A 12,072-nucleotide genomic window follows, 5' to 3' on the forward strand; every position below is an offset into this window, starting at 1 on the left:
GTAAAATAACACTTCAGCACGCCACCTATATTTAGCATTTATGGATTTATAGCAGACTGTAAAAGAGTTCCAGCCAGGTGTAAATATTGTAGGATGATGTAATGAACTGATAGTGTGCTAAAAATATATCACATTTCTTCATAGGAAACATTGCTGTTGTGGACAATGAGTTCTCTGCATGGCAACATTTTTGCTGCAAGGTGCTCAAAATGCCAATTAAACCCTTTTAATTGGCATTTTTAAGTAGCAATTATGTACTTTCTGTATCCAACAACCAGAACAGATGTAGTCAGCTAGCATCAGCTGGGCGAGAATGGTTCAGTGTTTACGTAGTGTCACACAAGAATAAGCCTCTTATCGTGTGTAGACAGACCGTGTCCTCTACACACTTGTGGCTTTTGTGCATGTTTTTTGGTACAGCAAGAATAACATGCAACTTCTGTGGCACAAAAATGACTCCAAAAGAGGATGTCCGCAAAACTGTAGTTTCTCTAATGGCCACTAGAGACTCCCAGGTAGTTTAGTAAGCAAGCGTTTTAGTTTAAACTCGGATGTTAGCACACTGCCCTCTGGGCAAATAATGGCCACTTATGGCTTGAAAAAAACCTACATGGCAAAAACGAGACCTTGTGGTAGTTGTGGCCATCTTTTATATACAGTCTATGGGTAAAAAGAATACAACAACATGAATGTACTTTTTTTGAGTGAAAGGCTCCCTGTTTCTCAAAAGAGCTTTGAGCAAAATAACACTTCTGTGAAATACACGGTAAAGGCAAGCTAGACGTGAGCAACAAAAACACTCTAGTTACTAGAACTGCACTACATGCCAGAGAAAAATGTGTAGATTTGATTTGGAGAAAAGCTATTATGTCAGTGTACTGTGAAGACTTTACTAATAATTTATACAAGTCACGGTGGGGTGGGGGTTGTTTATTTATAATGTCCCTTTTCTGACCTCAAAATGTTGGTGAGCTGTACGAGTTAACCTCAGACACAGTGTGGTGCAACTGTGTGTCTGTCTCTCATCGTGTGTGTGCCTGAATATCTGTGTATATAATTTTTTTAGAAAACCAAAAGTCGCCATCAACCACTTTCCCATCCTGAAACCATAACTCCTGTGGTGACACTCCGCTAAATGTTCTGTAACTTTTCCTTCCCTCTCACTCTCCTTTCTCCATGACCCCGGTTGCGCTGCTGCCACCGCTGTTGCTGCTGCGCTGTCTCCACTTACACGGTGACATCACTGGAGTTTCCCCTGCAGCTGCATAAATACTACAGACTCTCCAGCAGAAGTTCACTCTTAACACAAACAGCACACTCAAAGAGAGAAGTGTCAGCACAGAAGACACAGACAACTGTTCGGTTTCTGGATTTCTTTAAAGATCAGACGGCAGAGGCTTTGTGCACAGCATGGTTGCATACACAACCACACCAGTTGATGTCGAGGCCGGTCCTGAGGCGAAGACTGTAGTTTTAGTTGAGAAGAAATCACCTGCAGAGTGGATATGGAAGGTGTGCGCCGTCCTCGTCGTCGTGGCTCTTTGTTTAGCAGGTGTCCTGCTGTTTGCCTGGTACTGGAATACGAGGCCAGAAAGGATGGTAAGGAGCATCTCATCTTTTCGAGTATGATGAAAAGTCTTTCAAAACCTGTGTGTGTGTCTATATATGTATCTAAGGATTCTTTTTTCCTCCATGCAGACACAAGTAGGACAGCCAGAAGCACTAAAGGCGAAGAACACTGGCGAAAAACCAGGTGATTATACACATGGGTGCTTATGAGAGGTTTTGAGAGCTACATTTGAGTCTTTGTGGATTATTTGAGACAAGCTCACATTTTTCTTCCTTCCTTCAGAGCCCCACTCCACGATAAAATGGATCAGCAGCAAAGCCAAGGCAGCCATCCACCTAGAAGGTGAGTCACCGCTTACCTTGATTTGGTCCTCAGCAAACAATAGGCTCATAATCTCAGCCTTCAAAGGAGCTTTTCTGAGTTTTTCTTCTCCCTCTGTGGTATTGGTAGCTCTCTTCTTTTTGGAAACCAAGAACACAATAAGGAAGTCCCATAAGTCATTCATTAGCTTCAGTCAATACTTCATTCTGCTCTCCAAATAACAAACCTGTCAGTAATTCACACTCCGGTATTTCAAGGCTGTAACGTTTCTGATCTTTACTTGCAGGCAGCGACTCAAAAGGTCATCTGGAGTGGAGGAATGGTCAAGGCCAGGCGTTCGCTCAGGGCGGCTTCAAGTTGGAGGCCAACAAAATCATCATCCCACACACCGGCCTGTACTTCGTCTACAGCCAGGCATCCTTCAGGGTGATCTGTGGGAATAGCGATGACAATGAAGATGAGGAAAAAAGCCTCACAATTCTCAGCCACAGGATCTGGCGCTACTCAGAGTCTGTGGGAAGCCCCTCCACTCTGATGAGCGCCCTGAGGTCGGCATGCCAAGACACCATTCAGGATAGCTTCTCAGACCACGGCTGGTACAACGCCATTTACCTGGGCGCTGTGTTTCAGCTGAACGAAGGAGACACGCTGTGGACAGAAACCAACCAGCTATCAGAGCTGGAGACTGACGAAGGAAGGACCTTCTTTGGCGTGTTTGCACTTTGAAACGACTCTCCGCTTTGAGCAGAAAAGCTGCATGGAGCTTAAAAACTATGTGAACATATAGTTTTTTATTTCATCCACATGGTGATGTTTAAATATTGAAATCTCAATGGAGATGAAATTCCCAGCTGAAAACGTTAGGCTGGTTTTTTAAAACTATATAAACTGTAACAGTTTGCAACATTGTTTCTACTTTAGGCACTTTTGACATATTATTTATACTGACCTGAGATTGTATGAGGCTAGATTTCCTCTGCTGTATCAGATGATGACAAGGCTCTTTGGCTCAAGAGTTCAGATACAGAGGTGCTGTCATAGCTTGTATGTATTTATTTGTATTTATTTGTATTTAAATCACTGGGACCGGGACTTTAAAGGTATTTATATAAGTTTATATAACTTTAAAAATTTATATAAGTTGTGAAAAGAATAAAAATGCAGAAAACTACAGAGAATGGTCTCCTGTAATAGTTAGAAGTCTGTCCAGCCGGCGCTGCAGCACACACACACACACACACACACACACACACACACACACACACACACACACACACACACACTAGTTGGCAAAAGCTGCTATGAAATTCCTCCACAGCCAGCAAATACTTCCTTTGTTGGATCACACAAGTGGAGGGGAATTTCCTGCTTTTTTTCTGCCTCTTGCCGAGTGCTGTGTCAGGTGGAGGCCCACAGAAGCCTCAGCTCAGAGTGGGTTTTCCCCAATGGCAGCCATCCACCCCCACACACAGCCTCTCTCGTTCTCGACACCAACCCTTTCCCTGTGCATTACCACATACCTTGCTTTCAGTCAGCTGAAAAAAGACGGAACGGGAAGCTGTGCGAGATGAGGGATCATGGGACTGTGGCACAGCTGGGTTTGTCAGACTGTCATCATCTATAAACACACATCATACAAATAACGGACGCACTTGGGAGCAATTTGTCTACTTTTGTTTCATATGCAAGGCAAACATCCACTCATTGTCTCGGTAATGAGGTTCCCACTGGGCTTTACAGTTGGTCATCGTGTCAAATTTTGCTTCTAGCTTTTGTTTAATGAGCTTTTCTTCTGGGTTTATTTGGTTTTTTGAGTCCTGCAGAGCTGACCTAGAGACAAATATCAAGTTTCACTTGGACATAGATGAATTGGTCAAAACAGCCCGAGCAAATCAGAAAAACAACAAATAACTGGTGACATCTAGTGGATAGTGCAAACATGAGCAAACATGTGCTGTGCCTTTGGAATATGCACAACAATCCATATGATATGTCCACATATTTTAAAACGTATCAATTAAAACACGAGAAATACCCAGTGAAAAAACAAATATTTTATTTATGGTACCCATATATCTGCATACACATACTCTGAAATATATTAACATTTAATATCTTAGATATAGTGAATACAAATATCCCCAAATCCATGTATATTCTTATATATGTGCAAGATAATAGAACATTTCTGAAGTAATTTCTGCATTCATATACTACACTATCAAGTGATCAAGGTACTGCACAGTTAATAAATATGGCCTATTTCATTCATTTAAGTTGACTTTGACGGTCCTCCCCCAAACCCTGAGCTAAACCGAGTAACAGCGACACAGAGTGGAATCGTTTGTTCGGTTTAAAGTGCACACTGTGATTTACAGATATTTAAAAATATTTGACAAAGTGTTGTGTTACCTGCTAACAGCGTCATTCAGGCGTCATTGCTTTATAAAATCTGGAAATAGCTCATGAATGAAATAGTACATCCGCATTAACTGCCGAATAAATACACTATGTCACATTACTTTAAGTCCTTCATGGATGCTTTCGCCACTTAGCTGAAGGCAAAAGATGAAGAAAATAAATTAGCTTCATTCCCAATCGTCTGTGGGAAAAAGGAAAAAATTCATGTACGTATACATACGACACAAAAAACGAAGTTTACAAGTATGACGGGTAACAGATTTACAGGTATAAAAAAATTGTGCTTTCTCTGCATATCTACAGTAATAGCCATCACAGAAGCCCTCAACGTTTCACTGCTGTCCAAACATAAAGTGGTTTAGATTTACAAAAGGCAGAAAGTACAGACTGTGCTTCTATTAAGTATGTTGGAATTTGGATGGCTCCAGTTTTGTAGACTGTATATGAATGTGTTTGACGGATAACTGTACCCCGTGAAATTAGGCAGCCAGAATAGACAGCTGGGCCTTGGTCATCATGGTAAGTGATGGTGATTACTCATATCAAATGTTTCCAGGACTCCACAGATAAAAATCAAACTGTCTGATATCCCATTCAATGCAGTCTCCTTGTGCACATCTGGAACACTTCCATTCTCTGTCCAAGGACCATTCAACCTCATATATGCGCTTCCATGTATCAGAACACTAATGCTTCACCATTTATTTTGGGGCTGACGATGGATTTCCAAGGAGCTAAATCTGGCTGAGTGACAAATTTACAGTGTTTAACCCTTGAAATGCCAAGAAAAACAACTGACCCTCAGGAGGCGATGTCATGGTCTTTAATCCTTTATGTGCTTAAACGATGACAGAACGAAAGATTTACTGCGTTTAACCTTTTAAACGTTCGGAAAATTTCACTCCTCATGAACATCCTGGTTGCACTCCTGACCTCCTGGACTGCCAGAACTGCACACGGAGTGTATTTCCACTGATAACTGGTGTTTGGCCCCACTGAAGCTAAGGGCCCCAAATGGTGATTTGAAAGTAGGGTCAGCATCAGTGCTGGATAAGATCCAGAAGTGCACAAGAGGACGACCCCAAAGGACTGTAGATGACAATATCTGCAAGATACGTTAGATGCAGGCTTGATGTGACTTGACTTGATGTCTCCTACTGTACTGTACTGCTAAATAAACACAAACTTCAAAAAATACATTGTAAAATATGATTTCAAACCCCAAAGCTATCAAAACTGTCCTCATTCATCAGTAACTTTGATCATTGTCTTCTTCAACATGGGTCTAATAAGGAACTAGCTTATTAAAATGCAGTTTTGTACTTGAACACACAGTCCTGACAACAGACATCCATGCATGCTTAGCTCCCTGGCCGTTTTAAATTATGGCTGTTTAATAATGCACATTTTTCGCTTCTGAGCTTCTCGGCTGCTTTTAGAGGAAACACTAGAGGGGGAAAAAAAGTCAAAACTGTACATTGCTTTGTCCCTTTGCAAATTTCAGTTTTCACAACTCTCCTGAAAGCTTAACAGAGAATAGAACAACAACTCTATGACAAAACAATCAAATATTACAGACCAATATAAATCACTACCGCATGTCTGTCTAGTTAATGAACTCGAGAGACAAAATGTGGAGACGATATAGCAAAGACACAAACACATCCTTTGAAGATCCTCGACACTGCGTCTCCACAACGAAACCAGATAACGAATGAGGGAGCGGAATGATTAAGAGACTATTGTTCACTTGATCTTTGAAAAAGACGTCGTGTGCTGCTAGTCTTAGATGTGCTTGTCGCCACGTCGAGCCACCGCGTGCGCCGTGTTTCTGGGTTGAACACAGTGAGATCAAAACTTAGAGGATGGGTGTTACCTGTGTGACTCTCCCCGAGTATAAAGCACTCCCGTGTACTCATTTCAGCTTCCACGCCGTGTTTTAAAACAGTGTCACTACTCCGCTGTGCTCGTTGCCCAAACAAGTGAAACTCACAGTGTCTCGTGCTGTTCTGTGTCCCTCGTGTGCGCCTCCCCCACCCGAACCCTCCCGTGTTTCACCTATTTATACAGCAGCGGGATCTGGCTGTTGTGACAGTGGTTGCGGCTCATCTTGCTGTCTGCTGGGTAGAGGTTGGAGGAGTTGGAGAAGGAAGGTGGGAGGGAATGATTGTCCGTGGTTGGGTTGGGATAGCCGGGCGGAGGGAGCAGGGACTTGGGATCTGGCTGAGAAGAAGGAGGCGGGGCATTGTGGTTCTGATTCTGGCCCGTGGAGGGTCGGCGGCGGTTACGTAGAGCCTGTCGTTCAGCCAGCTGATTGCGGAGCGCCGAAACCCTCTCTTCTTTCTGAAAACACAACCAGAGTCTGCAGTTACAAACTGAAGCATCCCTACGATGATCTAGAGCAGATATTTGTCATGTGATCGGCACACAGCCCCGGGGGCCGAAGCATCAGCCCGTGACTGACACTCTGTATAACTGCAGCACAAGCATGTCACAGATTTTTATATCAACTCTCAGAAGAAGAAAAGCACAAACACTTTTCTGGTGGCCAGCCATGAAGTTAAAACTGCCTGGGTTCCTTTGACAAAAACTGTGGGATTTTTCCATGATGTCAGTTTGTTGAAGTGTATATGCGATCAGTAGGTCTTGCACCAGGTCACATAACTTGACATTTATGATGATGCAGAATTTCCCAGATAACTTCTGTATTCTTATTTAGTTGATTATTAATGAACACTTTCTCTGAGATGCACAAAGGTTTCAAAATTCACAAGCGGGGTATTTACTAAAGTATTTATGATGTAGAACAAAATGTGATAATAAAATAATAAAATAAAACTTTTTGACTTTGAGACAATGACCTGCTGCACCTGATGGTGAAAGCAATGAAGAATGTTAGTCAGCTAATGCTGATCCATTTGTTTCAGGATCATTGAAGTCGCTGTTCTGTGGCAGAAAGCATTAAAGCAAACACATCATTTTTACACTGTCAGTTTAAATTAGCCAACATTGAATTAGCCAGGGTTGGCGTGATGATGTGATTTTGCCGCAGGGACAGGAGTGTTTTTCCATACTGTGCAGGACTTTAGAGAATCTGATTCAAAATCTATCTGGTGTTCAGAAAAGTAACTATGAGTTGATGTCCAATGAAAACTGCACTGTCAGAGGGTTTTTGTAGTGTCAGTCGCTGCAATTTTATACTGTTAACTAATAATTATGTGAAAATGTAAGTTGGGCAATGATGCAGAGAAATTCAAAAGTAATGTAACGAGAAGAGTAACAAATTACTTTCTTCAGGAAGTAAATCAGTAATTTATTCATATTACTTTTTGATAAACCCCTCACATCCTGAGTGTCAGGATTATAAACAACCCCCTGTCTTTCTGCCAACGTCTCACTTTGTGCTCCTGAAACTTTTTCCAATTACAAAGTTCATAAAAAAAAACCCATTTCCGGGTCCCTCATTCTGCTGGCGGTGGATTCCACCACGCAGTAGCTTTTAGTCATTTTCCATTTTTTGCTTGCAGATGGATCTGACAAGGAGTCACCTTCACACAACAAAGTCAGAGAGAGACATTGATTTTTTCCCTCCTGTGTGGATGGGACGTAACTGCACTCTGCCTCTATAGGTTAATAAGTACATTTTAAAAATAATAATTAAACTGATTAAAAATAAATCACAGTGAAAAAGCAACTCTGATATCTGATTAACTGCTTCAGAAATGTTCCTAGTGAAATACATTTGTGGGTTTCAGCTCCTCAGCTTGTGTGATTTATGTGAGTGAAATGTCTTTGGGACCGTTTGGGTGACAAAACAAGACATCAGAAGATGTTATTACAGGTTCAGGGCTATTATGACTCTGAAGTAAACAAAACCAGGATGTGTGGATGAATATGCATGTTGATTAGCTCACCCAGCAAGTGTCCCTGGACGGCGATCCCTGAAGAACATAGCAAATTAGCCTTCTGATCATTCCAGGATTTAAAATTAGACTTTTTATGCTGTTTATATCACTGCTCATATTTTTTTATTATTAGTGCTGTTAGTAAAATGTCACACTCAGGCACTTTTTTAAAACAATTGTTGCTGCTTTAACGTAGAAATTTCCCCTTACAGGTTAAAAAAGCACATTTAACCTTAAACACAAGTGTTTTATATAATTCATAGAAACCTGCAGGGAACTTGTGCTACTTCCTGTAAAATATTCTCTGAAACTTCCCTAAATATCTACAAGGAGATGGCAGAACACCACATAACACAACCCAGTGAGCCACCGCAGATCTAATAATGTTAAATATAGAAAGCTGGAATACACGGTCACTACAGTAATCAGCAGAGGTCCGGCAGCCTCGCCTCTGTCAGTGCGCCCCAGGCTGTGGCTGTGGCTACAATGTAGCTGCCATCACCAGTGTGTGAATGGGTGGATGACTGGTTGTGTAAAGTGCTTTGGGGTCCTTAGGGACTGGTAAAGCGCTATACAAATACAGACCATAATGAAATGAATTGTTACTTATAAAGAAAGATGAGCCAGAAATAACATGAAAACAAAACGGTTATTTCGCTGTTATTAACAGTGATGACAGCAAAAAAACACAATAACTGAAACTCCCGTCTCCATTGGCAGGACTTTCCCAGCATATACAGGAATGTTTGATTATCCCAAAAAAGGTTGAGGGAAACAGCAGGAAAATCACCACAGCAACAATAACATTATTATAATGTTTAACTAGTTGTTTCTTCTTTTTCATTCACATCTTTGTTTCTGAAATTGTCAAAACTACCAGGAAAATGCTCCGATTCCTGAAAAGGTATTTCACATAAGCTAACACATCCTCACTGGGACAGTAAATGGTTCACTCTGTGCAGCATGATCACATTTAGAGAACGACCAAAGACCAGCTGTGCAAGAAAAAGTAAAAACATATCTTTAAATTAAGCAACAACAATAATAATTTTGTCACCATAATTAAAGTTTTCGAAACTGAAATAAAAATAACAATAAAGAATTAAATCAAACATGAATTTAATAAGTGAAGAGATGCAGGTTTTTGATTACTTTTAAAACATAAAGCGACAGACAACCTTTCACTAAAAGTTACATAATACTGTTATTACTGTAGTTTTAAGGTTTCAGGTGACTTTATTTGTTCCCATTAGGGTTTAAAATCACAGCCATTAAAAAAACGAAAGAAACTTCAGTCTTTGCTGGATGTCCTCACTCGCTCTGTGGCAGCTGTGGTTTCTAATAATTGAGTTTTAGACTGAAAGATCAGATGAGCCACAGTCTGTGTCTCTGGGAACGCAACACTCACCTCCTCAGTCAATGCAGACGGAGCTTCAGAGTTTTCCCCCTTTAACTTGAACCATTATCAAAACTCTGCTTTTTTTGGCCTCTGACACTGTTTTTCTTTATTTTTCAGTTTCTCTGGCTGAAAATCCTCAGATTGTTTTGCTTTAGCCGACAGGCTTCTCCAAGAAAACAGCTTCACTCTTTGCTGTTCAACCCCGAGGTAAATGTGCTTCCATACAAAGAGAATGGCGGCAGGACAAAGAGCGTTTTAATGATGGACAGAGCTTCCAGGTCTGAAAAGTGAACCCAACAAAAAGTGCCAAGTTTTCCAATTAGAGAGAGCGTCTAGCCTTTAAGGGTCTTAGGCACTAGTTTTATACTCAATAACATGCTAAGTTACCTTAGTCATTAATATAATTAAAAACAAAGATTATCCGAGGTAAGCTCATTGGCTAATGAGCTGTCAGCCAATGAGTGTGCAGACTGCGATGGTGAAAATGCTTCATAGCAGGATTTCATTTACTAACGTTGGAGTGAAACGGCACCATCACAGTGTTTATATCCATCATTTCTATTGTCTATGATTAGTGAGCGAACATGCGTTTATTGATTTATAATGATTCCGACACACTAACGCACAAATACACTTAAAAGGAATTTTCCACATGCATCTAATTACCGTGCAGGTTAAGAGCATTTCTATGCACATATTAGGCAATGAGGTCATCACGTTTGCACTGCATGGGAACATCTTGCAGCATATCTATGTTCACACAGGCAGCACTCTCAGTGCTCAGCATGCCACACAAACATACATAATAAATGAATTACATAAGATATCTGTACAATGATTTTTTACGAGTGTGTAGTATATCTATCGCCTTCACGGGTGAACTCCAGGTTAAACTGGAATCTGTATTTAATAATAATGATATGTGCATCTGTTTAATGCGTCCTCACCTCCTGGATGATCTTTTGCAGCTCCCTGTTCTCCCTCTCCAGCTGCCTGGACTTTTCCTCGTCATTGTTGTTGGTGGACGAGCCGGTCTTCAGGGTGTCCTGCTGCTCCGACTGCCACTCGCCGCGGGTGATGAGACGCCGCATCTGGACCGTTGCAGAGACAGGAATTCAATAAAGAAGAAAATCAGGACTGAGACCAGCTACCCTGCGCCCAATGAATAATGCATCTATTCAGAGCCCGTAATAAAACATCTTTAATATTTGCAGCCCTCTCAGCCAAATCACTCACATTTCTCTAAAGGCTTAAAAATATTATTCATCACTGAAGACTTTTATTTTACTTTAGTGACAAGTTCAGCACTCGCTGCTGCGCCGTCTCTGCACAGCAGTGAGCTCCCACAAATATCCTGATAATCAAAGGGTGGAGACGATATTGTGATTTCCTGTTAATGAAATTTGAATTTCTGTAAGCAGCACTCTTCCTTCTGTCTGCAGCATGTGCACCGCGCGGCTCTTCTTCTGTTCATAACAACCCAAAAAACCCACGGCACTGCCAGACGTGTAAAACGTCTCACTTTGTTTGTTGCGGAAGATTTTTTTCCTACTCCAAATGTTTACGGCAGCTACAAATGTAAAAGCTCCCAGCAAGAAATTTCGCAGATTATTACCTTAATGTTGAAACGGTAAGACAGATATGATTTGAGCCGGTCCAATGTTGCGCTACACTCAAACGTCAAAGCGTGTTTATGCAGTTGGGAAACAAAAAAGCTGTCAGAGTGAATAATGTGATCGCGACTGTCGTGCGCTACAAGCTGCAGCTCATTCCTAAAGATGCTGAATTTGAAACGTTTGACCTTCAGTTTCACTTCACTATGAATGTCAGCGGATCTTAAAAGGTGTCAATCATGAGCAGGAGCACCTTGGGTACAAAGAGCACCACCAGTGTGATGTAGGCAGAGAAGACGATAGCTAGAGAAGCAAAGGCAAAGGAGGCGTCCTGCTGTGAAGACAGGATCATAGTCACCGGAGCTGTGATCAGGCACAACACCTGCAGGAAGACAGAGAGAGAGAAAGAAGTAAGAACAAAGGGGAGAGTGAGATTAAATGTAAAAAGAAAGAAGGGAGGTAGGGTTGGAGGACAGGAGGTGGAGAATAAAGCAGAGTTGGAGAGCGACAGGATGAGAGGGGAGGAAAATCACATCCGTAAAAGCATCAGGCATCTGTTTATCATTCCGGGGAGGGCTCCCATGTGAAAACAGCATTAAAAAGTCATGACTGAAGTGGCAACAGCGTGCTGACAATCTCCACATTGTCATCTCATCAGGGCCTGGAGCTCACAACTTAGCAAAGAGGAAGGAGGTCCCCTCGCAGACGCCATTAACTATTGACATCGTCATAAAACTGAAATGTGAATATTATAAGATAAAATAGCAACATTAGACGTGACTCACATTGTGGAGCCATGGGACGAAATGGTCACGCAAAGCTGCATTTAATGACATCATAAAC

The 12,072-nt window shown here is 41.5% G+C and overlaps 2 protein-coding genes across 6 annotated transcripts in view; one reads left to right on the forward strand and one right to left on the reverse strand.

The window, feature by feature from the left end:
• The first annotated feature begins 1,314 nt into the window (after nt 1-1,314).
• Nucleotides 1,315-2,988, forward strand: tnfb (tumor necrosis factor b (TNF superfamily, member 2)). The gene is made up of 4 exons (XM_086312476.1): nt 1,315-1,599; nt 1,699-1,753; nt 1,853-1,912; nt 2,178-2,988. Exons 1-4 carry the CDS (start codon nt 1,411-1,413, stop codon nt 2,615-2,617), a joined length of 744 nt encoding a protein of 247 aa, XP_086168602.1. The 5' UTR covers nt 1,315-1,410; the 3' UTR covers nt 2,618-2,988.
• A 942-nt stretch (nt 2,989-3,930) lies between these two features.
• The window catches only part of gabbr1a (gamma-aminobutyric acid (GABA) B receptor, 1a), a 130,975-nt gene continuing 122,833 nt past the window's right edge, over nt 3,931-12,072 (reverse strand). For all 5 annotated transcript variants that reach the window (XM_086312473.1, XM_086312470.1, XM_086312469.1 and 2 more), the window contains 3 exons: nt 11,483-11,611; nt 10,564-10,707; nt 3,931-6,655 (listed from right to left, as the gene is read on the reverse strand). In XM_086312473.1, coding sequence (XP_086168599.1) covers nt 6,371-6,655; nt 10,564-10,707; nt 11,483-11,611 — 558 coding nt within the window. In that variant the 3' untranslated portion in view covers nt 3,931-6,370. The remainder of the gene's footprint in view (nt 6,656-10,563; nt 10,708-11,482; nt 11,612-12,072) is intronic.

This window comes from Aulonocara sp. 'chitande type north' Nkhata Bay, linkage group LG11 (assembly GCF_057382095.1).
Source record: "Aulonocara sp. 'chitande type north' Nkhata Bay isolate Kocher_YH1m ecotype deep benthic linkage group LG11, A_spYH_male_GT1.1, whole genome shotgun sequence".
In the NCBI taxonomy this organism is placed as follows: domain Eukaryota; kingdom Metazoa; phylum Chordata; class Actinopteri; order Cichliformes; family Cichlidae; genus Aulonocara; species Aulonocara sp. 'chitande type north' Nkhata Bay.